At 47.5% G+C, this 19,296-nt stretch overlaps 3 protein-coding genes across 3 annotated transcripts; 2 read left to right on the forward strand and 1 right to left on the reverse strand.

Annotated features, from left to right (window-relative positions):
* Positions 1–6,857: 6,857 nt before the first annotated feature.
* LOC127771261 (protein DUF642 L-GALACTONO-1,4-LACTONE-RESPONSIVE GENE 2-like) lies at positions 6,858–9,648 on the forward strand. The gene is made up of 2 exons (XM_052297132.1): positions 6,858–7,047; positions 8,237–9,648. Exons 1-2 carry the CDS (start codon positions 6,972–6,974, stop codon positions 9,280–9,282), a joined length of 1,122 nt encoding a protein of 373 aa, XP_052153092.1. The 5' UTR covers positions 6,858–6,971; the 3' UTR covers positions 9,283–9,648.
* A 2,585-nt stretch (positions 9,649–12,233) lies between these two features.
* LOC127771268 (GTP-binding nuclear protein Ran-1) lies at positions 12,234–14,948 on the forward strand. The gene is made up of 8 exons (XM_052297145.1): positions 12,234–12,332; positions 12,448–12,517; positions 13,026–13,082; positions 13,171–13,288; positions 13,867–13,956; positions 14,032–14,211; positions 14,297–14,374; positions 14,465–14,948. Exons 1-8 carry the CDS (start codon positions 12,330–12,332, stop codon positions 14,532–14,534), a joined length of 666 nt encoding a protein of 221 aa, XP_052153105.1. The 5' UTR covers positions 12,234–12,329; the 3' UTR covers positions 14,535–14,948.
* Positions 14,949–16,073: 1,125 nt separating this feature from the next.
* LOC127771252 (myosin-1-like) lies at positions 16,074–18,257 on the reverse strand. The gene is made up of 2 exons (XM_052297121.1): positions 17,269–18,257; positions 16,074–17,173 (listed from the first exon to the last, which is right to left on the reverse strand). Exons 1-2 carry the CDS (start codon positions 17,662–17,664, stop codon positions 16,280–16,282), a joined length of 1,290 nt encoding a protein of 429 aa, XP_052153081.1. The 5' UTR covers positions 17,665–18,257; the 3' UTR covers positions 16,074–16,279.
* Positions 18,258–19,296: the final 1,039 nt, after the last annotated feature.

Raw genomic sequence — 19,296 nt, forward strand, 5'->3', positions numbered from 1 at the left:
TTAGTTCTTTCTTACTTATTCATGACTGCCGATCGATCTACATATGACATCGGCTCAAAGATAAATGATACGTCATTGGCAACTAGCCGATCGGCTATCGTTTATGAATTTAACCACGGTTTCTTTGTCTTTGTTTATTGTTGATTGCAGGATCAAATCAACTAGCACGCTCACACACCTAAAGGCAAGCTTTTGGACCTGCACTGGAGTTAAGCAGATCTCCTAGGCCTCATGTTTTTACATCAACACTAGCGCATAGCCAATTAGCTTCGAGCATGTGCAATGGGTATCCTTGATCCATGCCCCTACTCACACCGTCGGGGTTTTACTCCAGAGCTGTCTCCCAGCAGAGGGGCACAACCCAGCTGCGAAGCGCCACGCGCCTCCCTTCTCTCTTGGCCCCTTTTCGTCGAGCCACAGAACCGGGCTCCGTGTTGGGCGCACCGTGGCTAGAGGAGTAGCTCGTGGGCACTGCTCCCACCCTGGATTTTCCTCTTCCACCCCTCGCCCTAGTAGATCTGGCGGTGAAGAGGAGCATCATCGGCGACGGTGAAGAGAGAGAAAGAGGCAGCGACGGGTGGAGGGAGAGAGGCAACTTTGTTTGTTTAGAGGGTGTTTAGATTCAGGGGTGTAAAGTTTTGGCGTGTCACATCGGGTATTATATAGGGTGTCGCAAGGGGTGTTCGGACACTAATAAAAAAATAATTACAGTATCCGTCAGTAAACCGCGAGACAAATTTATTAAGCCTAATTAATCCATCATTAGCACAGGTTTACTGTAGCACCCGTATTGTCAAATCATGGAGCAATTATGCTTAAAAGATTCGTCTCGCAAAGTAGTCGCAATCTGTACAATTAGTTAATTTTTAGCCTATATTTAATACTTCATGTATGTGTTCAAACGTTCGATATGACATGGTGTAAAATTTTAAGGTAGGGTCTAAACAGGCCCTTAGACTGTTTGAGGTAACTTATCTTTGAACGGTGTACTTTTTTGACAGAAAACTTTCAATATCATTTGGATCGAACTAAACCTAACGTCGTGTTTGGCAGATCAGGTTGTGGACTTCTCTTCCACGCATGTAAAACGGAGTGATTCATTAGCGTATGATTAATTAAATATTAGCTTAAAAATTTTTAAAATAGATTAATATATTTTTAAAGCAACTTTGTAGAAACTTTTCTAAAAACACGTTATTTAAATAATTCAAGAACCGTGTGCGTGCGGAAAACGAGACATTAGAAGTTAGGAACTTACACTTCAAACACAACTTTTTAAACTGCTAAACGGTGTGTTTTTTTACAAAAAGTTTATATACGAAAGTTGCTTAAAAAACCATATTGATCCATTTTTAAAAGTAAATTAGCAAATAATTAATTAATCACGCACTAATAGACTGCTTCGTTTTTCGTACCGGAGGGATGTATTCCCAACCCAAACAAACGAATCGAGCCTTAGCCATGATCAAGACAGCAGATAGGCTGGTACTGGTTTTCTCCCCATTCTTCCCAACTGCAAACTTTCAGCCGAAGACCATATAATTTGGGAATTGCAAAGTCGGTTTTAGGAGCCAGTCCTCTTCCACACAAGTCTATAATTTGCATACTCGAGACACATTACTTTGCATCTGGGCCGCGATACGCGCCCCCTTCAACAATCAACATGGCGAAGCTGATCATATCTCAGCGTCATTGTTTGACTGGCTCTTCGAGACTCTCTGTCCACGCCATGCGAGTATGCGACGAGGGGCGACCCGGTGAGATCGAAGCTTGAGTCTGTTACCCTGTAATGCCTGAGGCGCCAAGTGCCCGATTGAGACGAATGGTGATATATGGGTTCTTGTTCTCACATCTGGTCGCCGTAACACGACGCCAACCATGCATCCACTCTGCCATCGGTCGAGCCGAGCATGAGTTCTCCCTAATAGTACATTATTGCTTTGTGACCGGCTCCTTAATTCCCAAATCATGGCTTTGTTCCCGGGTAAAAAGCACCATTCCAGTAGGTAAAAAATATTCTAAACTCTTAAGGGACATTCACTCATTGTTTGTATGTCATCTAAATGGTTATAACAAAACTTTAAAAAAATCAACAAAAAATATTAATATGTGATAAATCACTCTAGAAACATACAATGTCAGATTTAACTTATACAAGTAAAAAACCAATTTTGATTGTGAATATATGTTAACTAGCCATAGTTTAATATTTTTTTCACAACGTGTAGAATTTGAATTTTATCTTGCATGTTTGTGGAGTGATCTATCACATATTAATTTATCTTGTTGAATAATTTTTTATAACTATTTAAATTATATATAAATAACGAGTAAATGTTTACTTGAGGTATTAGAATTCCCTCCTCGTTCAAGTATCGATATTCGTTTTTACCGTTATTGTACATCCGTGTTAGCTTCTTGTATCTCAGGCCTTATTTAGTTCGTGAAAAGAAAATTTAGAAAATTTTTGAGTGTCAAGTCGGATGTTTGACCGGATGTCGGAATGGGTTTTCGGACACGAATGAAAAAACTAATTTTATAACTCGCGCAGGAAACCGTGAGACAAATTTATTAAGCCTAATTAATCCATCATTAGCACATATGGGTTACTGTAGCACTTATGGCTAATCATGGAATAATTAGACTAAAAAGATTCGTCTCACGATTTTCATACAAATTGTGCAATTAGTTTTTTTATTTTACTTATATTTAATGTTTCATGCATATGTTCAAAGATTCGATGTAACGTTTTTGAAAAAAAAATTTGAAAACTAAACAAGGCGTCAGTAGGTCCCCCAATTGGCTCTATTCGTCAGATGAGAAAAAGGCTAATCTTAGCTGGCACGGCCATCCATATCGGAATCGCCCTGACCTTTCAAGGGCAATCAGTAGTACTACCTCAATCAGTAGTACTACCTCCAATTTGATCGTCCGTCTTATTTAAAATTTTTTTATAATTAGCATTTTTGTTGTTATAATATGATAAAACATAAATAATACTTTACTCGTGATTTATGTTTTTAATTTTTTTCAAAAAATTTTCAAATAAAACGAATTGTCAAAGTTAAGCACGGAAAATCATAGATACACTTATTTTGATACGGAGGGAGTACTTCTAGTAGACTACTACTCGTAGCACAATTACATGTAACATGGTGGATCGATCTCGGAGAGGGGTCCCTACTTTGGGGTGATGATGACGGACTCTTTCCATGCATCTTCCCTTCTAGATCTGACAGTGACACCGGTACACTACAGGTGCGGGGAGAGTGAGACAAAGACAGCGACCGGTGACACCGATCAATATCTAACACACGCCCGTCCATCCTCCAGTGCCAATGCCAACATTTGCACACAAGAAAAATGCAAGTGTCCACGCACCGCGTCACCGCGCGATGGGGCGCGCAGAGCGGGCATCAGCGCACTGGCGCGATGATAGCCCGACCATTTCGATCCCCGCGAGTCACGCCGCCCCTCGCCACCGCCGGGGCTCGCTCGCTGCTTGGCTCCCGTCGGTGGTGCATTGGCGCGTGCGTGCGTGTTCGTGCTTCAAAAAACGCAAGGCGAAGAGAGGTAGGCACCCCGCGACGGCTTTGCACTGCCTTGTGTCATTGTGTGTCGGTTGCTGCACGTCTCGCTCACGCTGCATGCGCCACGCCGGATCAGATCGCGCGCGGGGCGGGACACGGACCGGGGGGGACGGGGGGGGGGGGGGGGGGGGGGTCAGGCACACATGCCCGGTGTCGATCAGGCGCCTAGCTAGGCCCCCACCTGGCAGAGGAACCGACATTGAGCTGGCCGGCCTAGCTTCTCCTCTCTCTCTCTCTCTCTCTCTCGCCGGGGGCCCTCGGCCACCGCATCACGCACGCGGCCACACATCGATCCGCAGCCGGCCGGCAGGGCCCGCCAGGAACGTTCCTGCACTGCAGGCGATCGATCATGGCCCTGTACAATTCCTCCCTCCCATCACCATTTTTTTGAATTATGAGATGCAGCAACAACTTGTCCATCTGCACTGCAGCAGCAACTTGTAAAAACAATTCGATTGCACGCACGTACAGCCAAATTAAGACAGCGAGTGCGAGGTGTGCAGCGTTTCTGTTCTTCCATGCCGTAAATCCGAAGCGAGACGTGCCGATCGACAAAGATACGACGCGCTATACACGTACCAGCGCTATCTCTTGTCTTATGACCGGCATACAGGCACTTCGATGGACGGACGCATCCATCCAAAACTGACGAAGGATTCAATCAAGTGAGCAAGTCCAAAGCACACACAGAAGACGGACAGAACAGACCACAGCATGAAAGCCGGACGACGCGCGCGGCCTTGGATTTTTTTTTTGTTTTGCACACGCGTCGATCGACGCATCGAGGAACGGAAAGCTTTAATCCCCAGACAGTTCTGCATGTGCTTCGGTTTGGTCGATGAAACAAGCAGGGCTACTGCGGAATTTTGTCTGTCGGTAAGTTAGAGCAAGTTTAATAATATAGCCAATTACTAGCTTAAATTTATTTATAGCCAATCTAACTACTATCACACTTTGTCTTAGAGTCCGTGCTATAGCTAGCTATAAATTTATAGTCCGCTGTCCTTCTCTCTTCTCATTTATCTACTTAAAATATGTTTACAGCTGGTTTATAGCCTGCTATTGTACCTGCTCTTATGCGGCCCCCGCTCGCCAATACTCCTACATGCGTGATCGCGTGGTTTTTCCTGGCGCGCGCGCCCTTCCCGGTGCCGTTTTTACTCGCGGCGCCGCGGGTGATCGATCCGCCAGCTCCGGGCGGTCACTTTCACATCAAGAAACGGAGGGGGAAATAGCCAGATATGAGTGCACGGACGGCAGCTAGCTTAGCTTCTCGATCGATCGTCTTCTCGAGCAATGCCTTATCTCGGGTGCCATACCATGTCGACACACTCGCATCGCATTATCTTTGCCACTGACCGTCACTGACATGTGGGCCAACGCATTAAGTTAGACCGCCGACAGCACATGCAGGCGACGACGACCGTTTTCCTGACGGTTGATTGAAACGGATCGTCCGTTTCCGTTCGTTAATTGGTACTACTACCTACGCGTAGCGTGTTGCTCCCTAAACAACTCCCAGATCAGGCAAAGGAAGCATCGTCTCGTCTGCACGTACTCTACCAAGAAAATGATCAGCGCCATGGAGGCCAGAACATGCACACATGCGGTGCGACCCCTCACATGGGGCAACAGGGCATGCTGCAAACTGAAGAGTCGAAGACCACGGTTCCCTCCCCATGGATAAAAGATCTGGTCTTTTCAGTTATCAGTGTCCGGCATCTGTAGGGGGATCAAGTGGTGGGGGCAAAAAAAAAAAAAAAAAAAAAAAAAAAAAAAAAAAAAAAACCAGTGGCATGATCGGGCACAGCTCGCGTCGGAACAAGGCATCGTGTCACATGGAAGAAACCCATCGCTTGTTTTATGGACCGCGCGGCGCGCGCGCGCATGCGGACCGCGCGGTGACTCCTGTCCCTGTGCAGGTTGACGGCGAGCACATGCCTAGCTACGTCGTGGTAGCCCCCTGCAACGTCCCACGTACGCGCATGCAAATTGCAGCATCACGATTGGTCTGGAATTTTACATTTGTACTCTCTGCACCAGGGAAAAATTTTGTCCAGATTGCAGGGGAGAGATACGGTTGGTGCTGTGCGCCGTGCTGCGAATACTGCGTCCAGTCAGGCAGACTCGAGTTCGGTCGGTCACACGAACAGGCGTGCATGCATGAGGCACGCAGGCCGGTCAATCGCCTTGCACGCACGCACACATCCTCGGGTCGATCTGGCCATCTGGGTCGCGTGCTGGTTTGGGTGGAATCGAGTTTCTAGTTTTGTCTTGCGTTACGATTTCCCCTGTTCGGGGTGTGTTGTAATCTTGTTGCGGACTCGCGGAGTCGCGGTATATACTCGGTACATGTATATTGCAATTTGCGAGGGGGGTTTGGGTTTCCTCGCGCAATCAAGTGCGTATATACTTAAGACGCGCGCACACATGGGCGCCATGTGTCGGTTGAGTATCCTTGTCAGGGTTTGATCCAGATACATGATGCTGTCCGGCCTTCCAGCCTACAACATGATCCTGGAAATGATGTGATGACATGATGAACGATCTGAACCTACGATTTCCATGATTAAACTGAGCTTCACAACCTCGGGCCACAAGAATTTTCACGTGAAGCCGTTCGAATTGCATGCGAGTATGCAACTTACTCCTACATCACGAAAAATGGTCCATACCGCAAAGGGAAAAAAGAAAGTTCCAAGTGCCATGGTAACCAGCTCACTCAGTGACAAAAGTGGTGAAAGATTCCTAAACACCGGCACGCCACAGCGTCCAGCCGGTGCCCGGTTGTGCGACTACGATGCTTGTCCCCTCGCAAAATCCCATGATGAACGCTAACCATTAACCAACTTGATTACATACGGCGGCATCTGTGTTATCACGGGAACCGCAGAGGCATACGTAACCGACGAAAAAAAACGCGGACGAGATGGCGAAACTGCCCCTCGTCGTGCACCGCCTCACCGGGCCGAAAGCCAGTCGCGTGCGCGTGCAGAGAGACGGCGCGCCGCACGTACTGTCCACGAGCCGGTGCGCGCGGTAGGAAACGGAAGCGGATCAGGGGGCCATGTGACCGCACGCAGGGCGTGTCTCCTACGAGGCCACGAGGGCAGAGGGAGCCCATCATCCGCTCAGCCGAATCGCCGATCGGGGACACGCGTACGGCGGGAGATCCCGTGGCATTTCGTGGTAGTAATCGACCAACCCTAGGCCCGTTTCGCCGGCAGCTTGGTCTATAAGTTGCTGCTCTGCCCTGCTCGGCCTCATCATCCCAAGCGGCACAGCAGCCTCGAGCTGAACTGAAGCAGGGGAGGGGAGGAGAGGAGAGGAGAGAGCAACGCGTTCACCGTTGAGAGAAGAGAAGGAAGTAAGACGAGCGCAATGCGTCGCGTCACGGTGCTCGTTCTGCTCCTCGCCTGCGCGGCGGCGCGCGCCGCCGCCGCCGTCGTCACCGACGGTGAGTGCCTAGCTTGCTCGCTAACTCTGCTCGATAATCACTGCGCAGGCTCAGCTCTAATTTCACTTCAAGCATCCATTTATGTAGCATACTGTTAGGAAGTTACTGCGGTTTCTGTATAAGCTGTTTTGCTGTTCTGATCGATCCTATCTATCAGCGGCAATGCGGCATGTGACATTAATGTCTAAAAGCTCGTAATCAAGCTAAGCTGCCTGCCCCGTGATGATTTACGATCTTGGAGTCATGGAGTGAATAGTAGGATAGATCACCCGGGTCCCTCCATTATCCATATACTGACGAAATGTTTCCCCCGGTCGCTGTCATAGCATGAAGCCACGAACTCGATCATGCGTTGATCATTGGAGTACCGTATACAGGGTATACTGTAGTTTGGTTAACCCCACACGGCCAAATCGCATGGGGGCATGCAAGCATAATCACAATCTACATGTTGCATGGCTGGCAAAGTAAACTGAAGTACACGTATAGTTAATCTCCTATTAAGGTGTCGTGGTGTGCAGCACCAGATGCCGACCGAGCAAAAGTAGTAGTAGTACAACTATACAAGCATTAAAGCATATGCAGCTGCAGCCCATTTGCAAGAAACTCTTCTTGCTTTTTAGTACTAGTTGTGAACGTGTTAGATACTTAGATGCATAATCAGATATGTTCTCTGGTCCAGTGTTCTGGACTAGTAGTATGCAATAATCAGATCTGGAGTATCATCGTCTGCCAGCATTAGGCAACGTTTGATGCGAGAGTGCTTTTGTGCGCTCTCTTGATTTGGTTTCTCGTTTGTTTTGCCGGCCGCGGCCCTGGTTGCGTTGCATGTGGTAGATGGGATGGTAGTGAATGCACCTGGGCCCTGGCCGAGCCAGAGGAACTGACACGGTCATACAGCCCTACTAGCTGCCGGAGCCCAGAACATGCATGTTACACTAACATGGACCCTGTCAGCTTAGCAGTATACCGGTCGCAGTTCCATTAATTAACAGAACACGAGATCAGACAGACAGCCTGCGTGCCTGATCTGATGCTCTGAATCGATCTCTGCTAACCGCAGCATCACCTCCAACAACTTTCTTCAGTTGCAGGCTCGCAGTGCAGCGGCCGATTTGAATATCTGTTTAGTGGATTAATCTGATTAAATTAATGGTGACTAAAAAAACTAACGACGTGTGTTGTGCAGGGCTGTTGCCGAACGGCAACTTCGAGGAGGGCCCACCCAAGTCGGACCTGGTGAACGGCACGGTGGTGCGCGGCGCGAACGCCATCCCGCGGTGGGAGACGTCCGGGTTCGTGGAGTACATCGAGTCCGGGCACAAGCAGGGGGACATGCTGCTGGTGGTGCCGCAGGGCGCGCACGCCGTGCGCCTCGGCAACGAGGCGTCCATCCGGCAGCGGCTCGCCGTGACCAGGGGCGCCTACTACGCCGTCACGTTCAGCGCGGCGCGCACCTGCGCCCAGGCGGAGCAGCTCAACGTGTCGGTGAGCCCCGAGTGGGGGGTGCTCCCCATGCAGACCATCTACGGCAGCAACGGGTGGGACTCGTACGCGTGGGCGTTCAAGGCGAAGATGGACGAGGTGGCGCTCGTCATCCACAACCCGGGCGTGGAGGAGGACCCGGCGTGTGGCCCGCTCATCGACGGCGTCGCCATCAGGGCGCTGTACCCGCCGACGCTGGCCAAGGGGAACATGCTCAAGAACGGCGGGTTCGAGGAGGGCCCCTACTTCCTCCCCAACGCGTCGTGGGGGGTGCTCGTCCCGCCCAACATCGAGGACGACCACTCGCCGCTCCCGGCGTGGATGATCATGTCGTCCAAGGCCGTCAAGTACGTCGACGCCGCGCACTTCGCCGTGCCGCAGGGCGCCCGCGCCGTGGAGCTGGTGGGGGGCAAGGAGTCGGCGCTGGTGCAGGAGGTGCGCACCGTGCCCGGGTGGACGTACCGCCTGTCGTTCGCCGTGGGCGACGCGCGCGACGGGTGCGCGGGCTCCATGGTCGCCGAGGCGTACGCGGCGAGGGCCTCCATCAAGGTGCCGTACGAGTCCAAGGGCACCGGCGGGTACAAGCGCGCCGTCCTCGAGTTCGCCGCCATCGCCAACCGCACCCGCGTCGTGTTCCAGAGCACGTTCTACCACACCATGACCGACGGCTCGCTCTGCGGGCCGGTCATCGACGACGCCTCCCTCGTCGGCCTCCGCAAGAAGACGGCCGGCCGGCGGCTGCTCCTGTAAGACGAACGGCCGCGTGGCATCGAACGCCGTCGCATTCCCTCCATTCTATGAATATATGAATACAAGGCGCGGTTAAACTTGGGGGCAGTTGGCACGACCAAAGTTGGGTGCTAAAATGGGTAGTATTGCTAGGCTCGTTTTTTTGGTTTTGGTGTGTACTCTGGTATATGTACGCGTGTGCGCGCGTTGCATGGTTATACTTTGGAGCTGCGCTCGTTTGGTGTTTTGTTGTGAAGAGGAGAGGTGATACGTGGTGCAAGGTCTGTCACAAGGGGTTTGGTTGATCAACTTAACCGGAGGTGCCAACCTAAACGCACCATCAGACATTATGAATGGGAAGCATTACTAGTGCTCACCTTTTTATAAGTCAATTGTGTATTTTTAATTCTGTTCTAAAAAGCCAGATCCTTTTTGAAAGTTGAGTCATACATTTGAGCTATGCTCGAAAATCAATCGGAAACGAACTTAAACATGTGTAAATGATGTATGAAAGTAAGAGTAAGTTTTATATTTAGCTACATTTTCTTATTAGAAAAGTTTTAATTTGGATCGCTTGTTTAGCTATGCTTTTACTTCGACTAGATAACATTTTCTTTGTTTGCATCTTGGACCACCTTCACTATACATCTATTTTATCCCCACCCAAACCCGGGTAACTGGAAACAAGAGGGGACACACACGCCACTGGCGCCGAGTGGCTTGAGTTCAGACTTTGCACAAGCTCCGTCCATGTTGCACTGTGGTCAAGCTTGGCTTGCTCGGTTTGGTTCGGCTCTGCTTGGCTCCATCATAAGTGGTGTCGATTTTCCTATTTTTTCTTATATGTACCGGTTTATCGTAAAAGCAGGTACAAATATTTACTACACCGTTTTGTCATAGATTTTTTTTTTTAATAAACCGGCACCCTATAAAGAGCTACATGTATTGGTTTTTAATTTTAAACCCATGTGTGGTGTTAGGAGGACGGGGAAGGCTTATAGGTGTTGGGTCTAGAGTTCCCAACACCTATAGGGCCGTCCCCTATTTGTTGTTTGTAGTAATAGATACATGAATAACAGAAGTAGGCTAAGAAACTTTGGATTGTATTATGGAGTACCAGTTTGCTAAATTTATCACAATTGATTTGGTCCTAAGATTTTTTTTTACTTTTGAGACAATTGGTTTCCTTTTCCGTAAAAAAGAGAAAGAACTATGATTTTCTTTATCCTACTATCCCTGTTTACCTTTTCTCATAGACTTTTATTCGCGCATACTTAGGTCATTCATAGTGCAACAACATGACGAGATCCTCACACCCCATCCATGTTGTCGCTCCACATAGGCTAGGCCCATGCCCCTTGGAGGATCCTCGCATCTTGCAGAGGACACACGTGCCTCATCAGGGGATTAATGAGCAGCATGATATTCACCCACATCAAACCATCATCCATGGAAATTTCCTTAGTTACCTTATTATTAGTGGATGTAAATTAGTTTGTTTATCTTTTTTAAGAACTTATGTACTTTATTTGATAGCAAGAAGTTTAAAATAACATATTACATAAGTGATGGTAACTTCTCCCATAGGAAGATTAGAAAGGTCGCCTAAAGTCAGGCGACTAGGGAAATAACAAGCATGCATATTAGTTTAGCCCGATATAATCTCTTAGGTATTTTATATCACCAAAAAAACTATACTCCCTTTGTCTCATTTTAAGTGCAGCCATGATTTTCCGTGCACAACTTTGATCGTCCGTCTTATTTAAAAAAATTAAAAAATATTTAAAACATAAATGACATATTAAGTATTATTCATGTTTTATCATCTCATACACCTTCCTATCTTCTTTTCATTGTATCGCATAGTATCCCCCATGCCAGCCTCGTCTCTCTCTCTCTCTCTCCTCTTCCTTCCACGACTTTAAAATGTCTAGTTCGCGGTGTATAGGTCGCTATATTAGTTACTTTTGAAGTAAATTGCACATTGGATCACATTACTATCTAAGTTTTATTTTGGATGTCATGTTTTCGTTTTTGACTAGATAATATTTCTCTCATTGGACCTTGGAGGCAATGTGATCCAATGTGCAATTTACTTCAAAAGTAACTATGCACACGACCCAAAACTTAGATACTCTCTCCGTCCTATAATATAAGAGAATTTGGAGGGATGTGATATATTATAGTTACTATGAATCTGGACAGAAAGCCTGTTCAGATTCGTAGTACTATGATATGTTATATCCCTCTAAAATCCTTTATATTATGGGATATAGGGAGTATATGTTTTGTGTTTCATGATCACATCTATCAGTGTATTTACTGAAAAATTGAGAGAGAAAAGACAAAATAAGATAAACTAGTCCAAATAAATAATCCAAACCTACCTCATCGTGACTCGTGAGCACACCTGACCACGTACACAAGCCCAACCAGCACTAAGTACCATCACGACTAGTAAAGACATGCATGCAAGTATGTTTGCGCTAGGTGACAAGTAACTGTATGCTCTAATGTGATAGGCGAGAGCAATCTGAGTTGAGCATCATTGTGTTAGGTGGAGAAATTTGAGTCACGGGGAGGAGTACAAGCCCGTGAACTTAAAAGATGTCCCATAAGAACAGAATCCCGTACTATAGCAGCCCTTTAAGTCTTCACGTAATATTTATCTTTTCCTCAAAACGCCAAAGCCTTTTGAATTAAGCAAAGTTATAATCTAGAAACTGTCAACAACGACGGAATAGGAAAAAAGTAATGTACTCAGATTATTAAAAGGCAACAAAAGGAAAAACGGAATAAAAAAAAAGGAGAAAAAGGCCTCCAAAGAAAAAAAGGGGAAAAAACAAGAAAAAAAAAAGCCCTTTGACGTTGGAACAGTCCAAACGTCGAGAAGCTACTAGCCCCGCTAGGGTTCGCCGCCGCCTTCCCCTCCCCCATAAATCCCACCAACCCCCCCCCCCCCCCCCCCCCCCACCTCGTCTGTCGCCTTCGCCACCTTCGAATCGAAACTAATCCCCCACACCTCCGCGTGCCTCCCCCCAATCTCGAGCGCACGGAAGCCGCCGCCAATGGTGATCGCCCCGCTCCCCGCCATGGCCTCTCTCGCCCTATCAATCCTTCGATCTCCCCCCCAATCTCACGCTCACCGTCGTTGCGTTTGTTTTTTTTTTTTTTACTTTTTTTTAGGCGCTCCCGAATCAGCAGACGGTGGACTACCCCAGCTTCAAGCTCGTCATCGTCGGCGACGGCGGCACGGGTTAGCCTCGCGATCGCCCTCCCCTCTCTTACGATTTTTTTCGATCTGTTTGGTTCTAGGTTGCGGTATAGGTGTGGTGATGCTTGGTTGATGCGACCTTGATAATGGTTCGCTGAACCCTAGATAGATTGAACGGAGAGATACAGCCACGGTTGTTTTGATTTGTAAATTAAGATCGTTGTAGTGGTTGTTTTGATTTGTAAATAAATTAAGATCGTTATTATAGTTAGAGATAGAGAAATAAGGCTGTGTTATTATAGTTTTGATCTGGCACCGATTAATCTGGCAGACTCGCTCCTCTTCGAGTACATAGCGTCGGGACTCGGGAAGGGGGTGGTGGGGAAGGGAGGACTGTGTTAGATTTGATTTGTCACGGATGAATGTGAACTCTCTGGTTTTTATTTCCGAAAATTTATAGGATTGAAGATTTCTTGTTTCCTGTGCTCGAAATTGCCAGGCTCGAAAATTTCTGTCTGTTCTGAAACCAGGCAATCTTTTTGATTTGCAGGCAAAACCACCTTTGTGAAGAGGCATTTGACTGGCGAGTTCGAGAAGAAGTATGAGCGTGAGTATCTGCTCCTATTTTGCATTATCATGTATTCTTATGGTGGATCATTGTGTTTTTCGTGTTAATTTGACTGTGGTTGCTGCAGCTACTATCGGTGTGGAGGTCCACCCCTTGGATTTCTTCACTAACTGCGGCAAGATCCGCTTCTACTGCTGGGATACAGCTGGTCAGGAGAAATTTGGTGGACTCAGGGATGGTTACTAGTAAGTATTATTACATCGATTGAATTTGAAGTTTGTCTCATTAGTTATTTAGGATCTTCAGCCATTTTGTCATTCTTTGCTATGCCTAGCCTAGTACATTGTAATTTGTATGAGGAATATAAGCACTGTTAGAATTTTACTATTGTGTGAGACTATTTCTGTGATTTTAGTTGATCCTTTCCAATCCTGTATTTAACTATTGTATTCTCATGACACTTTATGTGAATCCTGGATTTTGTTGATAGTGCCTTAGTGGGTGAATTAGAAAGATATATATAGTTCTTTGTTTAGTTCTTGTGTTCTATAACAATTTGTGATGCACACGATGCTGATATATGCTTATGGAGAGAATTCAGTTTAGCTTTGACTCATAATATGCATGAATGCTGGATTTGAGCATCATATGCCATGCATTTTATACAACTTTAGTACTACTAAATTTGTGAGAAGACTTCTTATCTTGTGGCATTCTGCTGTTTGATTGCACTCATGAGTAAAGTTACTGTATGCTGTGTGTAACAAAGCTCTGAAATTCTATTTATTTTGTACTAACTGTAATCATGTATTCCGCATTGTAGTATCCATGGGCAGTGTGCTATCATAATGTTCGATGTTACTTCTCGGCTGACGTACAAGAATGTCCCAACTTGGCACCGTGATTTATGCAGGTATATCATTGGAACTGAGCAAATACATTTACCACAAACTGATGGTTGAAACTAATAGGTCTTGATTAATTACAGGGTCTGTGAAAACATCCCAATTGTGCTCTGTGGTAACAAGGTTGATGTGAAGAACAGGCAGGTTAAAGCAAAGCAGGTTACCTTCCATAGGAAGAAGAACTTGCAATACTATGAGGTGTCAGCTAAGAGCAACTACAACTTTGAGAAGCCATTCCTGTACCTTGCCAGGAAACTTGCTGGGTAACGACCTCAGTTATCATCAATCTTTAATTATTCAGCAACCCAATTACTGGATTAAACCAACTCTGTTCTCTGTCTTTGTCAGCGATGGTAACCTCCACTTTGTGGAAACACCTGCTCTTGCTCCTCCAGATGTCACAATTGATCTAGCAGCCCAGCAACAGTGAGTGTTCTTACGAAATTGCTCTACCAGGGGTGTTTAATTTATGCCTTCAAATTGTTGAACGATTTCCGATTGCTCTGTAATGTGCAGGCACGAGGCTGAACTGGCAGCGGCTGCAGCCCAACCACTGCCAGATGATGACGATGACCTGATCGAGTAGATTTGCAATGTGCTACTTTACATCGTCTTGCGAGGAGCCCTGTTTTTAAGCACAGTTATATCCTAAGAGATCTTTTTTGCCTCGGAGAAATTTTCGTAGTGTCCAAGGTTAAATATGGGAGTTTTGTCGGATATTTGACCAGTTCAGACAAGTTTTGGTTATCGTTGATTGATGCTATAAGGTTACTTCGGGTTAACATATTTGAGCTTATAGCTGTCGTATGATCAATGTGTATGATCCGCTCTCGATATTTGGAGGAAGGTCTGCGTGATGCGTTAGTTTTGAGCAAATATTTATCTTCCTTTGCCTTCGAAGCAAATATTTTATCCTGTAAATTCGGGCGTCGCTTATTTATGCTGTATGGATCGCGCTTAATCTCTGAAGTATAATCAAATTCTACGTGGATAGACGGCACGATTACTGCTAGTCTGCTACTACTAATTCTTTTCGAAGGAGTTAACCTGATGAGAAACTAATTTGGGATTTCTTTACAACCGCACGTGTTTGACGAGTTTGGGGGATTCCCTTGCAATATAGGCGGGAGATGATCGATATCGAGTGAGAGGCGTGTGGACTCTGGACGGGAGCCCAACTTGGCAAAACCTTTTGGGCTTTCAAAGCTGCTCGACGGGCCACTGCCATCCTCTACAAGTGATGAAGTGAACACGATAAGAGAGAAAAAAAACATGATAACCCCCCTTAATTAAGTCTCAAAACGTTTATGCAATGAAGTGCGATACGGGCTTCAGCGAGCTTCTCCTCCAAACCCAATAACCGTGATATCTTCGATAATGCTATCCCAATAGGTGGAGATGGGGGGAGTAAGAGGGTAAGATAGTGTTCGGGGATGAGGAGCCTAGAGGTGAGCACCTGAGCGAAGGTGTTGTGGGGATAGTAGACAGAGAAGGATGGTAGGGTGAGAGGCACCTTGTCTGACGAGTGGTTAGGTGGCAACAGGTGGTGGTGACGAATCCGGGTATGGGAATCGTTGGAGAATGGAAAGATGGTAGTGAATGGGCATGAGAAGTGATAGTGGCACGCGAAAAAGCTGCTGCTGGAAGGATAATACGGAATGGGCTGGCGGTAGAGATCGTTGAAGGAAGGATAATAGGAAAAGGGATGGCGGTGGATGTGCTCATCAGTGGGGCGGTGGCTAAGGTTGGCTCTTTACATAGCAAGGTGGAGATTAGGTGGAGATGAAATCTAGGTTTAGATGGTTGATCCAACGGTCAAGAATTTGCAAGATTGCATTTTCATGTAAATGTACTAAAGCATAAAACACTATCGTACCCCCTTTGTTTTTTAAATGTATGACGCTATTGATTTTTGGTGCGACGTTTAACCATTCGTCTTATTAAAAAATTATATAAATGTTATCTGTTTTGTTGCGGTTTGTTTTATCAATAAAAGAACTATAACTTTAACTTATATTTCTACATATTTAACTTATATTTCTATATATTTGTACTATATTTTTAATAAGACGAACAATCAAACGTTACGTGAAAAACCTTCGCGCCTTATATTAAAAATCGGATCTAGTATATATTATCATCACTATTCTCAAAACTTTTCAGAGTTAATCACAAATGAACCCAACACTATTTACATGATGTTCGGGGACATCCCCACTCCCTGTCAGCATGTAGAAAATAGATGGGAGAGAATTCATATAGACATCTATACACAGAATCTGCAATGCGAAACTGCTGATAATGGCAGCTTCAAGCAAGCAAGCAGCAGCGTTAATTCTCAGGCTTTGGAAGCCGCCTCCTGCCACCGTTGAGGGCCCGTATCAGCTGCAGGTGCTCGTCGCTGGACACGTGGAGCTGCAGCCGGAGCTGCGTCAGCAGCTCCTCCTTCTCCCACGACAGCGCGCCGGTGGCGTGCAACACCCTCATCAGCGCGCCGTACGCGTCCACCTCCAGGCGGTGGATTTGCTCGCCTACCGCCGCCGCCGCCGCCGCCAGCGGCGGCGGAGGTCGCTCGTTGGCCAGGCGCCGCTGCATTATTGGCGCAACGGCCGGTCGCGGCTTCATTGCGGTGGCGCCGCGCGACTTCGTCCTGACGTCGTCGTCGTCGGCGCGCTCTTCTTTGATGTGTGGTTGGCATTGCGGCTGCGATGGCGGCGGCGGCGGCTGGTTCGCCGCCACTTGGGCGTCCCCCGGTGGGCTCCTCGGCGCGGCGCGGTCGCCGTTGTCGCTCTCGCTGCTGCTGCCGTCGCTGCTGCTCTCGCTGTTGCTGCTGCTGCCGCTGCCGGCCGACGAGACGGACTTGGCGTCGTCGTCGGTCTCCTCGTCGCTCATCTCCTGCTGCTTGTTGACGAACACGGCGGTGGGTGGTGGTTCGTTCGCGCGCACCACCTCCACGTTGCCGTATCCTACGAGCAGCTCCCCCTCCTCTTCTTCCATGGCGCGGATCCGCTTCGAGTTGGCCTCGACCCTCCGGACCTCGCCGGCGGCGTCGTGGTCCGTCGCGTGGCGGCTCCTCTTGATCTTGGCCCATTGGTGGGAGGGGGCCGGCGGCGGGGCGAACTGATCGGCGGCGGGGCGGTGCTTCGCGGCGGCGGCGGGGGCGCGGCGGTTTGCGGCGGCGTTGGGGCGCGCCGTCGGCTCCCTGGCGCCCGGGATCTCCTCGCCCTGCAGGGAAGAAGGCGCGGCGAGGTGTCAGGCTACGGAAGCAAGATTCCAAGAAGAGAAGAAGAGGGTTGGGTGGCTGCGGCGGCCATGGATACCTTGTAGGTGGCGACCCAGATGTCGCCGTCCGTGAGCACCTGGCGGACGCGGACCATGCTCGGGGGCACCGTGATGGCGCTGGGCGAGCCGACGATCTTGACGGTGAACTCGCCCTCGCCGTCGCCGTCGCCGGCGCGCACGAGCTCGGCCAGCTTCCACATGCGGTCGTCGAGCGCCTCCACCAGGTCGCCGGCTTCGAGGTCGGCGGGGATCTCGAGGTGCGGCGGCGGCGGGCGCACCGAGACCCGCCGTATGCGGCCGGAGACGACGTCGCCGCCGTCCCAGCGGATGTTGTACTGGTGGCCGTTCCCCCACACCACCACGCCGAGGCGCCACCCGCCCATCGACGGGTCCCCGCACCACGCCTCCACCTTGTTCCCCAGGTTGATCCTCATGGCCGCCGCCTTCGCCTTCTCCGCCGCCGCCGCTCCACCACCGGCTTGGTTGGGATCAAGAAGAAGAAGAAGAAGCCCTTGTCCCTTACCAACGCAAGAACACGAGAAGAATCGATCTCACGACGAGTCGACGACGTCCGACTAGTATATAACGACGAATCGGCGAGGAGACGGGCGCGGCTCGATCCGTCGAGTTCATCGGCGAGTCGGATTCGCGCCCGCGTCGCGTGCGTAGATGGAAACAGATTCGTGTTCGAGTTCACGGACTAGAACTCGATCAGGGCACGACGACCGATCGGTCGAGGCGGATTCGGCGGCATCAGCACAGCCAAACCAGCTGCTCCCGTAGTTCATGCCTCCGACTCCGAGCCGAGGCCACCCCCCGTCTCTCACATGTTTTTTCTTTTTTTTTTCCTTCTTTTCTTTCTGGGCCCTAAGCCCAACTAGCAGCGTGTTGGGCCGGTCCAAAATTTGTTATGCACAAAAAAAAAAACTTAGGGATACGTATGTACAAATTTTATAGTGCAAACTAGCAAAATTCCCGTGCATTGTAATGGGTGAAGAAAATTGTTTCAATGAGCATGGTAGCTACGATAGCGCAAATTTCTTGGGAGTATACATTGTATATTTTGTAATATTCATAGTGTAGGTGGAATTAGAGCTAAAAATGGTTAAGAGCATGTCCATTCGATAATCCTCTCCAGTCTATAATAAAAATGTCATCCGTATGGTCAATATGATAAGCGTAACGTTGGGGAAAGCAGCCAACCAGCCACGCCACGCCTCGCTCTCGACTCTTGTGGCTCATGTAGTAACGGAGCTCAGATCAAGGGTAATGGTACCAGCGGCGAAGATCGGGTCGCGGGTCGATTTACATGTATGATTATAAGAAAACTATTAATACCACTTTAAAATAAAATTATGTATCATAGACTAAAGTTTGAAACCATATATAATATTTAATTTTATCATGTATTATTATGAGTCGGTTGCAATGCATGGTTATTTTTTTAATTGATATTAATAAACAGTTTTTTCATATCGTAAAGAGTAGCCATAGTAGAAGAAATGTTTTTCGCTAGCTATCACAGCAAGCTCACTGCACTCAAATAGCAGAATCGCTTTCACTAAAAAATATCAGAAGTAAATTGTATGATGAATAGAAAAAAAAGGTGATCAGGTTAGGTGTCCTACCACAAATGAGAAATTAACGAGGAAAACAATCTTGATGCAAACACAATTCGTTTTGTTGATGATTGTATTTTTCTTTAAAAAAGAAAAGCATGCTTGTTTTATTTTTTGAAAAAGTAATTCATTTTGTCGGTGAATAGCGTCTACTTTTATCTGATCCCTGTATGTGACCTCCTATTTAAGCTTTAGTCTATAATAAAAATGTCATCTATGTTGAGTAAACCATTTCGCATGCATGTATAAGAACCAACACGTGTATACAGTATACGTGTAGAGTTTGACTGGTCGTGTGATGTGTGGATAATATATAGCGTGCGGACTCTAATATAACATGTCTCGTGAAAAAATTCTATTTTTGTTCACATTATTATTCTTTATTTTAAATAAATATTAAAGTAGAAGTTTAGGCTATTTTGATGCCAACAATAAAAAGTCTTAATA

The sequence above is a fragment of the Oryza glaberrima genome, chromosome 1, assembly GCF_000147395.1.
Source record: "Oryza glaberrima chromosome 1, OglaRS2, whole genome shotgun sequence".
NCBI classification, from domain to species: Eukaryota; Viridiplantae; Streptophyta; class Magnoliopsida; order Poales; family Poaceae; genus Oryza; species Oryza glaberrima.

Bases quoted from the DNA above. Each gene is read 5' to 3' on its own strand.
- LOC127771261 (XM_052297132.1), top strand. From the start codon at position 6,972: ATGCGTCGCGTCACGGTGCTCGTTCTGCTCCTCGCCTGCGCGGCGGCG. The intron at 7,048-8,236 runs GTGAGTGCCTAG...TGTGTTGTGCAG, and splicing joins CGCCGCCGTCGTCACCGACG to GGCTGTTGCCGAACGGCAAC.
- LOC127771268 (XM_052297145.1), top strand. The intron at 13,289-13,866 runs GTAAGTATTATT...TCCGCATTGTAG, and splicing joins GGACTCAGGGATGGTTACTA to TATCCATGGGCAGTGTGCTA. The intron at 13,957-14,031 runs GTATATCATTGG...GATTAATTACAG, and splicing joins TGGCACCGTGATTTATGCAG to GGTCTGTGAAAACATCCCAA.
- LOC127771252 (XM_052297121.1), bottom strand. From the start codon at position 17,664: ATGAGGATCAACCTGGGGAACAAGGTGGAGGCGTGGTGCGGGGACCCG. The intron at 17,174-17,268 runs GTATCCATGGCC...TCTTCCCTGCAG, and splicing joins TCTGGGTCGCCACCTACAAG to GGCGAGGAGATCCCGGGCGC.